Source organism: Symphodus melops (genome assembly GCF_947650265.1).
Source record: "Symphodus melops genome assembly, chromosome: 20".
NCBI classification, from domain to species: Eukaryota; Metazoa; Chordata; class Actinopteri; order Labriformes; family Labridae; genus Symphodus; species Symphodus melops.
The window spans coordinates 6,081,201-6,100,760 of NC_136710.1; the positions used below are offsets into that span (position 1 = coordinate 6,081,201).

Consider the following 19,560-nt stretch of genomic DNA (forward strand, 5'->3'; position numbering starts at 1 on the left):
AGACCTCATGCTAAGCCGGTCGGGTTCTATTCCTCTATTACAACCAGCTCACTGTACATGAACACTTTCAAATTGCATCTTCACTTTTATTTGGCCTATTAGATATTTCTTTTTTCTCCTTAACGTCTATTTCTCCAAGATGATCCACCTCTCATGCATTACTGTCTGTTTGTGTTTTGAATGTAGCTTAACAAACACAAGGCCTGCATTACTTTTAATGCTTTCTGTCACAGCTTGTGGTCAGTTTTTAAAAAGGCTCGATTTCAGTCCTTCTGTGACTTTTTTTTTTTTTTTTCTCAACATAGATCTTTACGTCGATAAGATCGTGAAGACGGTGATCCACTTGCCTCTGACTCTTTCACATGCGTCACGTACTGTGTTCCATGTGTAGAATAAAGTGTTCTGATACGCTGCGTCCTCGCTCCACATACCAAATGACATACTGGACTGTAGCTGCCGACAAACCACACGACAGACGCGGATATTTAATCAAGTCAATTCTGTTGACGTTTGCATGTCGCCTTCCACCGTGTTCAGCGACTTCCACACCATTGACGCAACATGGATACAGATTTCACAGTAAGGCCATAAAGTCCTGTGCCTACACACATGCTTATACACGCCTCAAACACTTTTCCAAATGGCTTCACGAGCTACCTCAATGATGTGCATGACTCACGTACTCACAGACGCACGCCTGATTTACACACAATCCCCGACAAGGACACAGACATGCAAAGTGTAATTCCCCTCGCTCTGGATAAATTAGAAGTGGCTTTATGACTAATGCAGCAGTCCCCTCCTCCCTCTCACACACAGACCTCCCCTATCCTCCCTGTTTCTTTGACCCCTCCCCCTGCTCCCCCCCCCCCATCATTCAGCCATTATTTATCTCCAACGTTATGACTCCACTTTTTATACCTCCATTCATCTCTCTGCATTACACACTTCTCCCCTCTTTTTAACTCCCTCTTTCCGTCCCGTGTGCTCATCATCCTCTTCTCCTCCCTCTCACTCTTAGAGTCCCACAGGGGGAGCGCCATCGTACACAACTCTGATTAATGGCTTTGATCTGTTTTCCAGGGTCTCCCAATCCCTTTTCCTCCCAGACTCTCCCACCCACCGTCTGTCACTATTCTACCCTCTTCAAGCCAAATTGGCCTGAGCGTCTTCATTAACAAATCTGTTTAATTTACCTCATTCAAAGTTAAGGTCAGAGGCCCAAAGTGCAGGATAATCTGCACCAATATGGATCTAAAATTGTATGTAGTTGCAGTATGTCCTTCTCTGTTTACACATGGATTGTTAGTGGGGGGGGGTTTTATTGATGCTGCCAAACAGGCGATGGGCAATGTACTTCCTCATATCGTCCTTTATCGAATCTAGAGAAAGCCTTTAAGATTGAAATAGTAAGATAACAACAACACCTCACAAGGGCTGGGCTTTATCTATCAGGACAACAATTCTGTTTCCCCCACAAATGTTTACAGCAGCTTTTGTTTTTGATGTGGTGCCAAACAACATCTAGTTGTTTGGCCCTTGTAAGCGTGGAGGAGCTAAGTCAATAGTGGACGCGCAGACGTTGGACCAATAATCCTCTCACGGCGCAAACATTAAGTGTGTCTGTTTATTTGCCCAAACAAAAGCTCTCAGTGTGTGTAAATATCACATTCGCAGCAACACAGCCACTGTAAGCTTTCACCCCAGTTCTGAAAAACCTGATTAAGAAACGGAGGCCAAGGCAATAATGGGAGGGATTTACCACTAGCAGCTTGGATAATGAGCCGGGTATACATTTCTCCGCAGTTATTGTGGGCTCCTGCAGGCTGTGTAAGCTCACTTATCATGGAGAAAGTGAGGATATTGTATTTGCGCAGGTACGATGATATTTATGACTGGAGATAGCGAGATGAATATAAACAGCTTATCCCAACCTGGATGTGCTCTATTACCCAGGATACACTGTGCATGAAGACAAACTCATTATATTTGTCTGAGTGATCATCCTGCAGTGCTCAGTGCTGCGGTGTAAGCCATGACAGTGTCTAACCTATTTCTGTCTCTGATTTGAATGTGGATTTAAAAAATGCATGCAGAGGAGGGTACATGCCGCTGGCTAACAACATCTCCCTCCCCCAGGTTCTGTGAGGTGGCAAAGGAGAATGGCATGGACATCTTCCGTGTGTTTGATTCTCTTAACTACGTGCCAAACATGCTGCTAGGCATGGAGGCTGCTGGGGCTGCAGGTGGTGTGGTGGAGGCAGCCATCTCGTACACAGGCGACGTCTCCGACCCGATGAGGCAGAAGTACTCGCTGGACTACTATCTGAAACTGGCAGATGAGCTCGTCAAAGCTGGGACGCACATTCTTTGTATCAAGGTGATGAAATATAAATGAGATTGAGTGTTTTTAAGTGTTTACTGCTGAGAGTTCCAGAAAAAAAAAAGCTAACTTTTTTTTTTCCTTCACCGTGATAATCTAAAAACTCTGGCACGCATTGTTTGCTTCTGTGTGCAAATCCCCTCCCATCTGCCATCAGAGGAACAAAAAGCCAGTTGGAAAGAATCCTTGAGAACTTTTTTCACGCAGGCTTGTTTACACACTTTATTGCACACATAGCCACATGTTTTCGTGCATGTCAACATAAAAGGGCCCGCACTAGCTACAAGCTAATCATTATGGCTGTATTACTTGGCTGGCGAACATTTACAGCTTATTTATCATGCGTTTGTTTGATTTTTTTCTACGATAATTACCATTAGCAGGTTTGGCCGGGCTTAGACTACAGGAGTTTTGGACCTATTGTTGTCCCTCCTTACAGTATGGAAGGATTTTGCTCTATCTTGTAACATTAAGAGGTTTTAACATCCAGTTCTAGATTATCATCTCATCAACATCTCATGAAAGTCAAACTCAACAGATTATTTTTTTTTTTTTAAATAATCAGAATTTTTTTAACCATGGATGTGAAACTGAGAAGTTAGATATGATATTGAGTCCCTTATATGTTTAATGTGATGCTATGTTGCTCCCTCACACAATTGTTGTGATATACTCACTGATTTGTCATTATTTTCATGTTTTGCGGTTTATTTGTATTTGAGAAATAAGAATAACGTAAGAATGATTTCAGGTTTGTCTTTGTGATGTATTTTGATTTTTGAACAAGCTTGGTCTTTAAACTCCTGTAACCCAAGCCCAACCTTAAACCTAAAAAAACAGAACTCATGAAGGTGTTGGAATTATTTGAACACCTGGGAAAGCTGCAGTGTATAAATTTGGCAAATTGTGCACCGCTTTAAATAAGCATTACTGCCCAAACACTTGCACTTATTTCTCTTATCATTATCTAATACTCAAAGGCGACCATGTCAACTGACATTCATTCAAAATAAATAATTTGTTTACACTGAGAACAAACCCGCCTTTTGATTAGCATTTATATTAATGTGAAAAACTTGACATGTAAACTGTTGAACACTGCAGAAGTTTTTTTTTTTTCTACTTGCTCCCATCAACACAACTTGTATACTTGAGCCGCTTATCTAAATGGAATGGACTGATAATGCTCACATGAAATTAATTTCTTTATTCAAGCATGACAGAATATTTTTCAAACGTGAAATGATAAACTCCCGCTCCACCCCAGTGCAAATCATCACACACAGCAGTGACTATCTCATAAAAGGCTTGCTCAGCTAATGAGGTTAACTTTAAAAAGAGGAAATGAGCATGCAGTTTAACTTCCTGCTGTGCAATGATCACCAAAGGGAGCTTAACTAAACATCTAAACTCCATCTGTGAATTCCTGTTAATTTCAATTAAGCTGTAGGAACTATATTCCTCCTCAGATGAGTGTGTCCATTTGACACCTTTTCTAAAAAAAATATTTATTTTTAATCGAGATTCGTGTTGACCGTTCCTAAATGTGCTGGACATATTAGTTTAAGTTAAGAGGCTTCAATGAAACCATCTTAAAAAAGTGTTATTTATAACTTGAGTTTACTGCTTTAGATTTAGAGACACATTTGATAATGGAAGAATTTTAGGACTGAGTGGTTCTATCCAGGCTCTAATTGCTTTTGGTGTTGTTTGTGAACATGTTGTTTTGGCTGTTTTCAACTCATCCGATTCGACCAAATGATCACCACATAGCGTTCTGTTCAGTTTTCATGAAGAGCCTCGAGCCGGTGCTGTCCTACTAATAAGAATTAACACAGGTGGTTCGAATCAATCTTGTTTAAATTCATCCAGGGCTCAAATTTCAAATTCTAATATGTTACAGAAACCCATTAACACAGGTTTAAAGCATAGAGATAAAGGTTTAGTTTTGTGTTAGACAGACTCAGCAAAAGACCCTGAGCCAGAGAGACAAGTTTAAATACTTAAAAGAAAAATATAACTTGCTGTGTATATTTCACATTTAGATTTTTAAGCTCAAATCAAAGCAAATATTCATTCAGTCCCTTTACCCCTCTTCCTGAATCCCTTCTTGTTTTTAGGATATGGCCGGCCTTCTGAAACCAGAGGCCAGTAAGCTTCTGATCGGCGCTCTGAGAGACCGTTTCCCAGATGTGCCCATCCACGTGCACACACATGACACAGCTGGAGCTGGGGTCGCCGCCATGCTGGCCTGTGCAGAGGCCGGAGCTGACGTAGTGGATGTGGCTGTGAGTATTGATTAATTTCATTCTAAGATTTCTCACAATGTCAAAGGACCAGTTTGGTTTGGATTTCTTTAAGGGTCCCTTTACTGCATTAAAACAATAGTTGGAAGGTCAAAATGCTATTTGTTTTTTTTCGCATTAATGAAGGGTGAAACATTTTCTTCTAATTGTCCTCATAACTTGTGTTAGAATTAAAGCTTGAAATGTTAAATTTTTTGATACCTCCTGTAGGTTGTCCCACAAATATTCCGAACACAAGAGTGTTTCACTTGTTTCTGCAGTATTGGGAAATCTCAGTGCAACATCAGGAATGTTTTCCTGACTGTGTTTACTGATGCATGCTGCCATCATGGGCCATTTCACTGAAACATTTGGCTGCAAGTTTGCAGTTTGGGCTGGATCCGCTAATCAGTTCAGGTCCCTGTAGGGTCTTAGGATAGAAACGACAAACTGCCCACCAGAAAATCACGGCAAAAAAAAGTGTTAGTATTGCCGAAACACTCACATTTTCAACATATGTGCACACAGATTTGCACACGAGTTAACAGTGCATTCATTATCCATGTAGATGAAATCTCATCACACACTAAATGAGGCTTTCAAAAAGGTTTATTTTTTATTTTTTATTTTTTATTTTTTTTTTAAACACTATTCATAACTTGCCACTCTCTAGGTTGACTCCATGGCCGGGATGACCTCTCAGCCAAGCATGGGAGCCATAGTCGCCTGTGCCAAAGGGACCAAGCTTGATACTGGTAAGTGACATCAGAGTCAGTCAGTAGCACCAGAGAACAGGCAGTTTTGTTTTTTTTACAATGCTATGGTTAAAGCTGCATTAAAACATAACTAATCATTATTGCATTATGGCTAAGTGGAAAAAATCAGGAGAATGGGATGGAAAGAGACGATGAAACCAAATACCTTTAATTATCTACTCATGGCAGTTAATGAGACTGAATCTGAGTCTTGCTCAGAGATTATTACTGTGTCTTCCTGAGTCTCCTGATTCTCATGAGGTGAAAGAAGTCAATTAACAGATCAATGAATGACAGAGCACATCACTAATTAAGGCTGTTAGTCAATAAGGCCGTCACATTCTGCTCAGTGATAACGTAGAATGCCAATCACGAGAGGAAGGCCAAATCTCAACCCCGCCCTGGTTAACAAATAAAGACCGGTTTCACTTTTACCCTCTCTGTCTACAATACTTGGTTCTCACTCTCCTTCTCTTCGAAGGAACATCTTCATGCATGATGCATGTTTGTATTCATCCCTCCCCATGGTTTCTAATACCGCTGCTATGCTGACGATACCCAGATCTTCTTGTCATTCTCGGCAGATGATGCCAGTCTCGGCATTTTAAAGGCAGAAAAATGTCAAACGCTTTCATCATATCAATCCATTTCCATTTGTCGCTACCAATTTGTAAGAATTAATGTTCTCTTCACATTTTACTGAAGGCTAATGAGAAGACCACCAAGACCGGCCCAGTGCCTGCCCACCGCAGTGAAAAAATATAGTACCGTAATCATCTGAAAACTGCTGCTTAAAAATTGAAAGTATACGAGACAGGCTAAAGGAATTCAAAGTGATGTAACGTTTGCTGCTTAGTTATGGGGAGAAACGCTGCTGGGAAAACCATTTCAACTCGTCTAACTAGATGTGATAGCTCATTTCCATAATTCAGAACCAGCAAACGGCCTGCTAAATTTGTTTACACTATATTCACAGTACACAGCTAATGTAGCATCTACCGCTTTAGTGCTGGATAACATTAACATTTAAAGCTGCTTGTTGCTGTATGGTGGCTAAATGCTAATTATATTTTTAATGGACAAGTTTGTATACACTCGTTTTCAGCTTCGATGCAGGTACAACACGTTCTTCATGAGTCCTGTTTTTGATAACCATGTTCTCTCAACATGTAGAAAACACTCAATTAAGAGCCTTGATTCTATTGTTGGGGGCACAGAACAAGTAAGAAGTCAGAAGTGTGTCTGAGGTCAGTAGAAGGATTTATTTACATATATTACAGATGCCAAAAATAATTTGGATGAAAGTATTCTTCTGCATCTTTTGTCCTTTTACCTGCTACTTAACATCAAAAATGATGTTTTGATAAATATTTAATACGGCCCAACCTCAAAAAGTACCTCTTCATTCTCCTGATGTGGTGAAAAGAGTCTCCTGTTACACTCATAACACCACCAAACAGTGATATCCCAAATGTCCAGACACGCCCTGAAAAACACGTCGACCTCACCCCAGAGAAGGAAAAAGAGCATTTTTAGGCCAGTGTCACATTCTTTATCATGTATTGGCATCTGCGTTCGCTGCATAAGTGGCCAAACAGACGCCATGATGTCCCATTCATATTTGCAGTGTAGCTACACGGGTCTTATAAGGCACAGTGTGACATCAAACATGAGCTCTTGCCACTGTTTGTCCCTCAGGGCAACCCTTCAGTCTAAATGGGTTTCTTCTCTAGGCTCGTCTCCGCTGCAGAAACCGTTAATAATCACACAGGGAGAGATGTGTCTTAGAGGAGGGAGCAAACACTTTAATAACCTATAAAACAACACAGCAACAGAGCCATTAAGACATGCTGTGCTTCAAGTATGATGTGTGATTGTGCCTTCGAAGGAAAACGTCCTACTTAAACATCCTCGGTTCTGTGGAGCCGGCAGGAACTGTTCAGAGCTGTGCAGAAAAAGCATGACACATCACAGCCTCAAAGTATCACAGGGGTGAGAGACTCATTAAGACACAGTATCAATATGTGAACTGAGGGCACCCAGAAGATAAAAAAAATAAAATAAAAAAGGACAAAAGACAAGGTCGTTACTCAACCATGAGATTGTCATTTTATACGTGGAATTTAAATGTTCTACACTTGAGACGGTGATTAGGATGCAGGATGTTTCCCCCACCACACACACACACACACACACACACACACACACACACACACATAGACACACACTTATAATCTCTCCTGATGTGACCCTGCTGCATGCATTATGCATCCACATGCTGACAAACCTCTCTCTCTTCCCAATTCTGTTATGTCACCTCGCTCTAGTTTCTTCTTTTAATTTCTTGCTTACTTTATTTTCCCCCCTGCTTCTATCTCCATTCCCTATCTCACTCTTTAGTGATCATTCTCCCATACTTCAATAGTTTCCTGACCTCAGTTTAGTTACTGTTGCCCCCCCCCCCCCCCTCCCCGCCCGTTCTCTTCTGTCTCCCCCCATCTGAGTTACAGAGCAGTAATCAGTACTGTGCAGTTTGCTCTGCCTCTGTTATCTCCCTCCCTCTCTCTGCTTTCATGCGTCTCCCTTCACCCCCGCTCCTTTTTACGTTGACTCTATATCCTCCTCCTCCTCTTCTTCCCTCCCTCTCATAGGGACAAAGCAATTACCAGCACTTTACATGTCGATTTCACTCCCTCAGAGTCCCGGCTCAGAGTCCTCGCTCGTCTCTTCCACTCCCCCAGCATCTCCCACGTTATCGTTCGAAACTGAGGAAATGGTGAAAGCAGCAGGTTTACTCATTCGTCTTTAAGCTGCCGGTTTATTAATTCAGGCAGCCAGCGTGCAAACATATGCACCTCAGAGTCATACATAGTCATCACACTCAAGCAGTTAAACAATGATAAATATTCAAGTGGCCCTTGTGATTATTTGACACAGCATTTTCTGCATGATGTATGAATTTGATTGAAGAGGTATTTCCCGGTTTAGCTGTCATCAAACATACCAGAGATTATACTCACACAACACATAGTATGGATTTAACTATATGCAGGCGTTCAACACACACACACGCACACACACACACACACACACACACACTGGCAGCCACTCCACCCAGAGAGGGAGGCAGGTGAGCTAACACATTTAGCGTCTGGTTAACCTCCCTCATCTCCCCGTGCTTCATCTGTCTCTGTTCAGTTTTCTTTTTTTTTTTCTTTTCTTTCCCCCCCCCCCCCTCCCCGAGTCTCCTCGTGTCTCATCTGTCTCCATCTGTGCATCTTGGTTCGCTCTCATCGTCTCATCAACCACAAACTGTGTGTGCGGCTGTCTTTCTATAACTGTGTTTATCTGTGTTGCTGCTGAGAATGCCTGTACAAGTTTATAAACGCAAATATGTGTGTTTTGTCTCCTGCATTACCGAGTCTGTGCTACTAATGAGTTGTATATTGATGGCACTTTGTCACTGCCAAGAAGCCATCCAAATGACTGATGTATGTACAGTACGTGCACGCGCTTCCGCACCTGCCAGTCGGTGATATACACACACGTGAAAAAGTGGTGCATAGATTGATGATATGGAAGTTTAACCAGCCAACGCCTTATTTTCCTCCTGCATAACCAAACAGCCGAATCCCAACATGTGGAGCTTTTTGTCCACGTTTACAGGCTAACGGGGGTTAAATGACCTCTGAATCCTAGAGACGAAGGGATGTCATCACAATAGCAGATAAGTCATGTAAAGTATGAACAACACAACAGAAGGGTTGTTTAGTTTTCTTTAATCATTTCTTATCGGAGCACTTAAGTGTGATGTTTGGACAATAGGAAACTGGAGGCCTGCAGATAGAAGTGTAACTCTGGAAACTGTTTGTCAGCAGTGTCCCCACCAAGTCGGTTCCAAACGTTTATGTGTCGATATGATGAGCGTCAGAAGAGACCTTGAACTCGTGAAAGTACTGACACAGAGGCGAGAGAGAGAGAGAGATGTTCCAGTTGTGTCTGAGGTCTTCGGATAAATCGGAGGGGTCAGGAGATGATAGATGAGTCATAAAAACACTGTGATCTTTTCGAAGCTAAGGCTCATGAACTGATGAGAAACTACACGTCAGATGTTCAGTATGTACTGCAGGAAAGACAAGTATTACAAAATGTTACCAAAGTCTGCATGTGATAAATAGTTTCCCACATAACACCTCTGCATCTCTGTGCTTAGGAACGCCAAAAAGCTTTGGCAAGAAAACCTGTTTGCACATGCCCTTTCACTATGAAGTCAGAAAACTACTTTAAGAATACTTCAACTTATAGTATGCATTGTTTTCCACTTTCCTTCAAGAGATTCAAACCGGCCTGTATGTGTTAGTTCACTATGAGCCAGCACCCACTTATCTTTTATTTGAAAATGATAAAGGTCAAACACACCCTTAAACACAATGACAGCTAATCATCCTCCCGCTTTTATTGTTCCAATTTGATGCATTTTTCTGATTGTCCTATGAGGCTAAATCTGTTGTCCACTGTTCAGCTGGTATCGAATTTCCTCAGGAGCCCCGTCATTTATTCCTTTTAAGCTAAGGCTGAAATGTCACAATGGAAACATAAATAAAGGCTACACAAATGATGCTCTCACACAGACATGGAAATGGACCTAATTACTGACTGGCTTGGCAGGCAGCTGGATGTGAGGAGCATCCACATGCACATTAATTTCACATTAATTTCACAGTAGCTCACTTCCCCGCCAAGATCACAGTGGTGGCACACACACACTTTTTGGATTGGCTTTAAGTCCTAAAAGAGCGCAAGCATGTCACTGAGTTGTTTGTCTTATGAGCTAAATTTGTCTGAATAAATTGGTGGCCATCATTAGCCAGAAAATCAGAGCAGGGAATTTTCTGTCAAGAATTAAAATATATTTTTTTCATGTTGCAGTAATCAGCTTTAAAACACCTTACCTGGCTGCTGATGAATAGCATTAATATAAGCAAAAAAAAAATCTGTTTCTGTTTGAAGGATCACATAATAGCATAGATTTAATAAAGACTCATGTGGGCTGAGGCAACGTGAGTTTCAAGCACACTTACTGTCTGGAAGTGTTTGACCTACACTGAAGTTTGAGCTTATCCAAACCTTTCTACTCCTCAACCCATTTCAAGTCTCAGGTTTGAATGTCTTAATATAATTAGTGAGAGTTTTCAGAAGATGAGCTTCTGGCAGTGAATGTATCTGCTGACATCTGGGTTTCTCCTGCTGACTGCTTTGAAGACGAGCACCCTGAGATGGGCTTTGAATCCTCCCAACTTTTTCACCCTCTATCCCGTGTTAAATATATTCCTAATCTGAAGAACAAAATCCAAAATAGATGTGTAATGATAACAAACCCCTTGATTCTCTGCCTTAGAAAGACACACTCTGCATATTGCCAGTTGATTGCGTTTTATATTGAGCTCTCTCTTTTGCAGGCATTGCTCTGGAGAAGGTGTTTGACTACAGCGAATACTGGGAAGTCGCCAGAGGCCTTTATGCTCCGTTCGACTGCACGGCCACCATGAAATCTGGCAACGCTGACGTCTATGAGAACGAGATACCCGGAGGACAGTACACCAACCTTCACTTCCAGGTACGCGGAGCTATTCTGGCTTTTGTTTACTGTGTTCCTGATCGAATTCACAGCTGAGCTGAGGTGAAAATGCTTCTGAAAGGAGCCATCTCTGGATTAGATTGAACACTGAATCCTATCAGTGTAAGACTGCATTCTAAATGATAGCCTTAAATCACACGTTGACACACTATAAACCAGAATGCCTACACTGTTTTTCGTTGAGAGAAACACTCGAAGATCAACTCGACTCATTCCTGCTGTTGCTTGTTTCTTGTTGCTCATTGCAGGCTCACAGCATGGGGCTGGGAAACAAGTTCAAGGAGGTGAAGAAGGCCTACACTGAGGCCAACAAACTGCTGGGAGACCTCATTAAGGTGAGCGTGCGATTTCTCAGGAGTGCGCGTATACTGCTTGCATGAGATAACACTAGTTAGTTTTACAGTTTTACCACCGACTTTATCAGACTGTTCTGGGTTTATTCCTCCACTCGCTGTCTGTTTCGGCTGATCTGCCTCTCTTTCTGTGCTTGACTGAGCCAAACGATCCCAGATTACGCCCGGTACATCCGCTGTTCTGTGCTGTCTGGATTCACTTCCAGCTTCACAGTCTGCTTGACCTTCTCTGACTTCCTCAGCCTCTGTTGGGAGTTTTTTTTTTTGTTTTGCACTCTCCCCACTATTTTATAAAGCTGCCCTTTTCTCAGCCAGATAGCTTTTCTTTAACAAGAACATTTAACTTCTTCTGCACAAGGATTTTTTTTTCCCTGTCTACTTCGTGGTCCAGAAGTTATCGGTTAGTTTTTTTAATGTGTTTTCTTTAACTTGTTTTACCCCACTCTGTGTGAATGTGAACTAGTTTCAGGTGGATTTCTGGCATGTTATTCTGAGGCATAGAAAAGGAGCTCTGTTACCAATACTGCAGTCAACACTTCTATTCTCAAAAATCCATCCAGCTCGTTCTCTTTTTTTCATTATCTTTCATTAATTCCTTTGTTTTCCCCTTTCATTATTTACCATCACAGCTTGGTAATAGATTCATCCCTCTTTCTCCGTGTTCACGCTCGCCCTGTAATTATTTTCTTCTCTATTTTGCATTCTCTTTCTTTATCAAGCCGCCCTGTTTTTGTTTTGTCTCACCTTTCTCCTTCTCATTCCTCTGCTGCTTTCCCCAGCATTTATTCCCCAGACATCTCTCTTATTTTGCTCTCTCTGTCGTAGCAGCCATGCTCCCATGGATTCCCCATTACTTTATCTGCTCCTTCTCTTTTCTTTTCTTTTTTTTTTTTTTTTTTTGAATTCTCTTGCTCTCACTCGTTCCTCCTTCTTGGATCCCTCCACCCTTTTTTCTTCTTGCTTGTTTTCCTCATCAATTCCACTCCACTTCTCCTCTCCCCAAACTCTCTATCAATTCAATTAAGACTCGGTGGGCTTCAGTGCACAAGCCAACGTTAGCTTAATGTGCCTGCAGGTCCTGCTATGCCCTCTGTTGTATCCTGTTAGCTCGACAATGGCTACGTCTCTCACACTGTTGGCTTGTCGATAAGGCAGAGGGAGTGTGCTAGTCAGATATAGATATAAAGTCCACACACCGCACACTGTGCTGACGGTTAGCAGAGAAGCCAGGGTCTATACAATCAGAGTGTTTCTCCCACACATGAACTTACACACACACACACACACACACACACACAGCAGCACAAAGGCCATATCTTAGCAGCTCAGAGCGCTGGGTGAAGGATTGTAGTTTTCAGGGTCATTAATTTCCACACCACTTCACACGAGATGTAACAAAAAAATGAGGGATATTTACAGGACTGTTTTTTTTATCGGAGGGAAACAGTTCCTACAAAACCCCAAAATAAGACAAACGACCTTAATTATAACTCTAAGGAAGAAAAAAAGCTTTATTTAATCATCATTGGAGCATAATGTTTAGCATTAGCAAGATTTCTTACTTTTCTTGACTCATTTTTCTCATCACATGAAAGAAGAAATCAAGATATTTGTACAAGACGTCAAAGGATTGACGGAACAGTTGATGAGAAATGAAGAAAAAGCTCAAACCTAAAGGCTCATTAGCTCCCACTTAATTCCAGCTGACATCAAAGAAACAAAGGAGACTTGCTTGATTTATGATGTGTAATGTTCATAAGCCAAACTGTTTCTTAGTGTAATATTCATCCCAAATGTGGAGTCGATCTTTATTTGTATGGCACCAACTCGTAAAAAAAAACGTTATCATAAGACGCGCTACAAAAAGAGCAGGTAAAAGACCTCACACTTTGTTGTTCTATTTACAGAAACACAAGATTAATCCATCATTAGCACAGCAAAAAGCAACATTTAGCAAAGTTACGGTGATATGTAAAAAACGTCCTTTAACAGGCTGAAACCTCGAGCAGAGTCAGACTGAAGTAGCAGAGAGGGCGACGCAGGAAGAAGGAGAAGGATGGAGACAAACAGAGCAACAACAATGAAGAAGACAGATTTAGAGCTACCGTGTTGGTAATGATGCTAAAAGTGTGTGTATCAGCAGTTATGGCTAAGCATAATAATAGACTGATCATTCTAATGTTAACATTAACAAATGTTGAAAGATGACATGTGGGGGACTGATTCTGTTGAGGTCGAGTGAAATCACAGCGATGCGATTTGAGCAGCCACCACAAATTCGTTCATTTTCACCCAAATCCCATGGATTTATATATATATTATTTACATAGGGACTTGCTTGCCGGCATTAATGCTGATGTAATTAGTCTGCTGATACATTTTAAGGTGAGAAAACGGTCATCTGTGCCTCTCATACGTCATGCGGACATGAGTGTGTAAACAACAGCAGGGAAGAACGAGGGACAGTGACCGTTTGCCAGAGTGAGGCGAGGTGGACGTCAAGTTTCCAGAATGTGGCATGATAAAGAAAATCTGTTGTTGTGAAATACTCCTCAGGTCCTTTAGTACTCACAGGTTGTGGACCACTATTAGTGTGGTCAAGCCTGTTTAAATGTCTGGATATAATGAGGAGGATTGTTTCTGTTGCAGCTACAATGACCACAGCTTCTTCATTATGTGTTGAGTTTAACTTTTAAATTGAACCTTTTTTTTTTTTAAAGAGGCTTTAACTCAGATCTGCAAATTAGATTTTCTGTGCTTTTGAAAGGTTCAGTATTAACCAACTTTTCTTCAATATTTTATTTTATGAAGGTAATGTCTTTTTTCCCATCATAGATGACTATTTAAAATGGATGAGCCAGTTGGAATGAGGTGCTGCTCGTTCTGTCTTCTCATCATCCTCCTGCTCACATAGTGCTTCTCTCTCACACACCACAGGGTTGGATTGTCACCTTAACAGACAACACTGCTTACAAGTAAAGTCAATTATTCAAAATCACAGCAGAAGTTTTATTACGTCTCTTTACATGTACCGCAGCTCTGGTCGTATTATTATTTAAAGACGCCTAATAATTCATCAATCACACAACGTCGTCTTTGCAGGGAGCTAATAGGAAAAAGTAATTTCTTCTGGTTCTGAAGCTATAATCGTTTTAGCTTGAGGGCGTGTTTGCTGAAGCAACAGAAAAATCAGGCAAAACATACATGTGAGGATGCCTCCAGGGCAGACGCTGGTTTAATGATGTAATCTCTGAAAATGCTACAGTTAAATCTACAGTCAACCTCTCTGATGTCCCGTAAATGTCTGTGTGAAAGACATTTCAAGCCAAGAAATGTCTTACATTTCAAATGGATAGCTTGGAGGTTTAACAAATGTGTCAGGTGAGCAGGGAATAAAGGAAATCTATATCTGACTTGATCAGGACAGGTTATTCTTTTCATCACAGTTCGGTCTATAAAATGCAAGAAAGCAGGAAGAAGATGTCAATCACAAGTTCCTGGTGCTGGTGATGATATCTTGAGATGAGAAGAGTAATTCCACACTTTGATGCGTCGAAAAGCCATGAGGTTTCCAACCAAGCGGCAGAGACTTCAGACGACCACAATCTAAACCAGGAAGTGGGAACACTTTAAATCTGACGATTTTCACACTAGTTTTTTTTTGTTTTTTTGCAATCAGAGAAACAACATGCTGTGGATAGGTGTTAATAAACAAGTTTTTAAGGTGCTGCTAGCTGGATTTTGTTACCTTTGCCAGCTAAGCTTAGCTAGCACCTCTCTGATGCTAAGCTTAGCTAGCATGAAGCAGAGTGTCATTTATCTTTTCATTCTACACTTTAGAAGAAAAAATACTGGCAAAAAAAGTTAATTAATAATTTTTGAAAAATGTGTGATTACTTCTCTAAGATAAAACTTAAACCAATAAGTTCTCCAGTTAATCAAATGATATCTCTTACCCATCGACTCATACGTCTTTATTGATCTATCTTGATTATGGAAAACTTTTAAACTCATATTTTTTTACTGGATGCTTCTGACTTTCATATACATCTTTCCCCTCTTCTTCTTCTTTAAACATTCCCTCCTTTCTGTCCTTTTTTTCTTTCATGCAGCTTAATCTGTGTCAACATGAACGTGTCTGTCTAAGGAGCCGAGGGTGTTTCTTGTGTGTCCTCTTTCTTTCTCCTTTAGCCAACTTACATTCTTACTTTTCTCTTGCAATTACAGGCACGTATTCACTCTCCCACTTCCCCACACACGTCTCTTACTTTGAGGTGGAGCACCTTCTTGTATTGCCTGTGGGGCTGCAGATGTCTATTGCACTTGTCTGTTTGCCTCTGTCTCTCCTCCCCTCAGTTCATTTGTCCGGCCCATCCTTTCTCCCTCTCTTACTCCTCCTGTCATTCTCTTCATCACCCTGGCTGCTGTCCTTCCCTCTCCTCTTTCGTTTAATCGCATCTCCTCCGCCATTGCTCCCTCCCACTTTTCCTCATTTCGATTACACTTGCTTCATGTATCCCTAATCTTTCTATTGCTTCTCCGCTCTTTCCTCTTCCCTCTCTCCGAGTCTCTCGTTATCGCTTCTCTCTCCTGTCTCCTCCTCTGCTGACAGGTACCATTCTTCACTCCGCTCCTGGCTCTGCTGGCTACCATTATAGCGAGTGTACATGTTGTGTGTGTGTGTGTGTGTGTGTGTGTGTGTGTGTGTGTGGTTTTTCCACACACACACTCACTGAAGCACACAAACTGTTCCTGATGTTATAATCCTTTGCCCATTAGGGGAGTTCAGGTTTGGATAGAGTTGTATATCCAAACAAATATGTGCAAAATACAAAAACATGTGACACATGCAGGCATACAATCACATGTAAATCCCCCCCCCCCTTCCTTTACACACACACACACACACACACACACACACACACACACACACACACACACACACACACACACACACACACACACAAACACTCTCCACTGTACCAGATTGCTGCTGCCTGTAGTGTGGAGTCATCGGGATCACTTTAGTTAGAGGTGTACATTAGGGAAAGTGAGAAAGCTGGACAGAAGGCAGGCTGAGAGAGGAAAGTAGCACCAAGTAGAAGAGTCATTGAGAATGGAGAGCTGGAGGTGGACCAGGATCTCAGGTCTTCCGTGTTAAGTGTTAATCTAAGCCTGCGAGAGGGACTACATGAGGTTACAGACAGTGATGTGGGAGAGACACGCAAAGATCCGAGTGCTGAGTGCTTCTGCATGCTAGCTGAATTTAGAAAGGTATTAATGCTGCTGTCCAGTTATTCATGTGTGAATTCTGTCGTATCAAATCAGTAAAGCTGAGCTGGAATGAGAATCTACACTGAGAGCCCAAGTGTGCTCGATGTGTCTTTTCAGAGATGATTTGTACATGCGTGATAAAAAATGAATGAGTTGGATAGTTCAGGTCTCTGGATAGTTTAATCTCATTAATCAGACGTGCTTGCAGTGTTGCTGAATGTCAGAAGAAGAAAAAAAAGCCTGAGCTGTTTTTTTTTATTTGCTGATTCCAGATTGAGTAACAACTTTCCTTCTCTTATAGCCTATTTTCGTGCAGAGATTCAAGGAGATTACTTACATAAAACCAAATGCGGAAATAGCAACTCCACAGATGATTTCAAAAACCCTAATTCTTCTTCAAAAAGTAGTTTCGTCAGCTTTTTCTGTCCATGGAAGGAGAAGAAAAAAGAGGCACTTAATGACACGATCTTATCAGTGAGACTGAGGGGGATCAGCAGTGAAGAGTGCTGAGCTGCACTTCACAGGAACACAGGAAATCAGATATTTCCAACTCTGCACAACCAGGATGTGATTTACTTCACTCCTTGTCTAAAATTATATTAAAGCTCACACATCATGTGTAGCTCGCACACAGTTGAAAATAAGATTCTCCTCTCCTTTTGGAAACCCAGAGTGTTGGAGCATGGTGATTCATCAGCATAGATTGATAATGAGAGTAACACTCTTGATGTTACTGTGGATGCAGAAAGAAAGAAAGAAAGAAAGAAAGAAAGGTGTTGGCTGAAGCATGGAGGAGAGGAGGAAAGGATGATGGAGGCAGATGATTCATGAGGACGGAGTAAAGGCTTAACATTTGGGCTTTTACATCGAAGATCGAAGATGGTAGTTAGGAGAGTTGGATGGAGCATGACGGATGGTTCATGAAGACAAATAAAGGAGTTACGATTTTTAACTAGCAGTGTGAAAGTAAGAAAAATGGACTCTGGAAACAGAAAGTTGAAACAATGGAGAATAGAGCGTTTGGAGGCAGACAAAAAAAAAAGCCTCATCGTGTAGTTTCCTTGTGTTGGAGGTAGTTTTGGAGTAAGTACATTGAACTTTTGTTCCGTAGCTGGACCAACTTCATGGTCTCTACAGGGGTCTCGTTTAAGCCCGTTTAAGTCCCTTAAACTTCTCTGCAAACACTCATTCTGTCAAAGCAATGTATCATTATCACCTCTATTCACAAACATAATCAAACTGAGTAGTAGGTAGTGCAGCAGCAGGGAAGTGCTGGAAGAAAGTGCGCGCTTGTTTCAATCAGCAGGAAGCGTTCCTTTCATGTGTCTTGCTGGGTAAGCGCTGATTTGCCTTGCAAGGTTCCATTGAAAATGTGCCAAGTGATTAGGGACTTTAACATGGACTCTTTGTAAAAAGATGTAGCTCACTGGGAAATGAATCGCGGTGACACCGTTTTTAAATAACTGTAGCTGTGATAACCACAATGTAAGGCCCTGACCCATTTCAGGATTGTCCAAACAGAGCTGCACACAGGGAGGAGCGGTTTCAGGCACCTCGTGGTTTCAGGATCTAGAGTCTCTAAAATATATGGAGAAGTGAAAGAAGACATTAAACCAAAGTACATGTCATTATTTTAGGTGTATACATTGATTTCTCAGTGTGGCTCTGAGTCATCCCTCTGAGAGCTGCTTTGAGGAAAAAGGTATTGATGATAACATAAAGAGAACAAGCTGAGCAGGGAAGCCATCAGAAACCTCGAAGGAGCGAATGAAAAAGTTGAACGTCATGTTGGAACATGTGAACAATGACCGGTTCACCTTTCAGATCTGTGTAGGGAGAACAGTCGTGCAGCTTGGCCTCAAAGAGAAAAAAAGCTTTTCTCGTGGCTGTTGTTGTTTGAGACGTCAGTAAGAACTGCAACATACAGTTGTGTGCCTTAAGATGGGATCCTTTACTCTCCTTCATTTGTGTCTAAATTCAACTCAGTTGCAGAGTAAAAAAAACAGGTCTTCTTTGTGTCGACTTCTTCACACTACAAATGTTGTTTTAAATTAGTCCTGAATGATCGTTGGCTCTACAGATCATCAACCTGGTTTTTCTTCAATCTTCTTTCATAAAAACTAACTTTAGAGTCAACATTAATACTTTATGTACCAACGACTCTCTGGAGAGTAATATAGAAATGTTGACAATTACAGATGAAAGTAAATAATCAGTTTCAGCTTTAACTTCAAGTGTTTTATTCTACCTATTTTCAACACTGGGGCCTTAGCTTTGTTATTATTTCCTGTTTCCAACAGGTGGGAATGTGATTATCCTGTCATCCCTGGAGACTAAACACACACACACACACACACACGCACACACACACACACGCACACGCACACACACACACACACACACACACACACACACACACACACTGCAGTGATCTCAGGAGCTCTGCTAGCCTCAGTTCCACTAAAGCCCGGGGGGGGGGTTGTAATCCCAGAGCAGCATTTATGCACGAGCACATGCGTTTGTGCTTGTTGTTTTTCTCTAGACATTTTGTCATCACAACTCTTTGAAATCAATGTCAAGTTCTTTACTGAGAAATTCTTTCGGGAATGTCAGTTTGATCTATAGTTACTCCTTCTTTCCTTTTTTTCCTGCCATGTGATATCCGCTAAGCTCACTAATTGCCACCAAAATAGTCATGTTGTAGCGACGGGACCCACTCTTTGTTCTCTCTGCTCCTTCATCTGTCAATGTTTGAGGGTGTTTTCACACCTGGCACACCTCACATGGCTCAATTGTTTTGTTCTAAATCAGATCGAGGAAGTGATACATTTTGTTTATATTTCTTGTCATTTTGTGTTCACACTGCAACAGT

The 19,560-nt window shown here is 41.4% G+C and overlaps 1 protein-coding gene across 3 annotated transcripts in view; it reads left to right on the plus strand.

Moving 5' to 3' along the window:
* The window catches only part of LOC306841331 (pyruvate carboxylase, mitochondrial-like), a 259,771-nt gene that overhangs the window by 219,564 nt on the left and 20,647 nt on the right, over positions 1-19,560 (plus strand). For all 3 annotated transcript variants that reach the window (XM_079371153.1, XM_079371154.1, XM_079371155.1), the window contains exons 17-21: positions 2,140-2,380; positions 4,504-4,671; positions 5,342-5,423; positions 10,883-11,040; positions 11,310-11,396. In XM_079371153.1, coding sequence (XP_079227279.1) covers positions 2,140-2,380; positions 4,504-4,671; positions 5,342-5,423; positions 10,883-11,040; positions 11,310-11,396 — 736 coding nt within the window. The remainder of the gene's footprint in view (positions 1-2,139; positions 2,381-4,503; positions 4,672-5,341; positions 5,424-10,882; positions 11,041-11,309; positions 11,397-19,560) is intronic.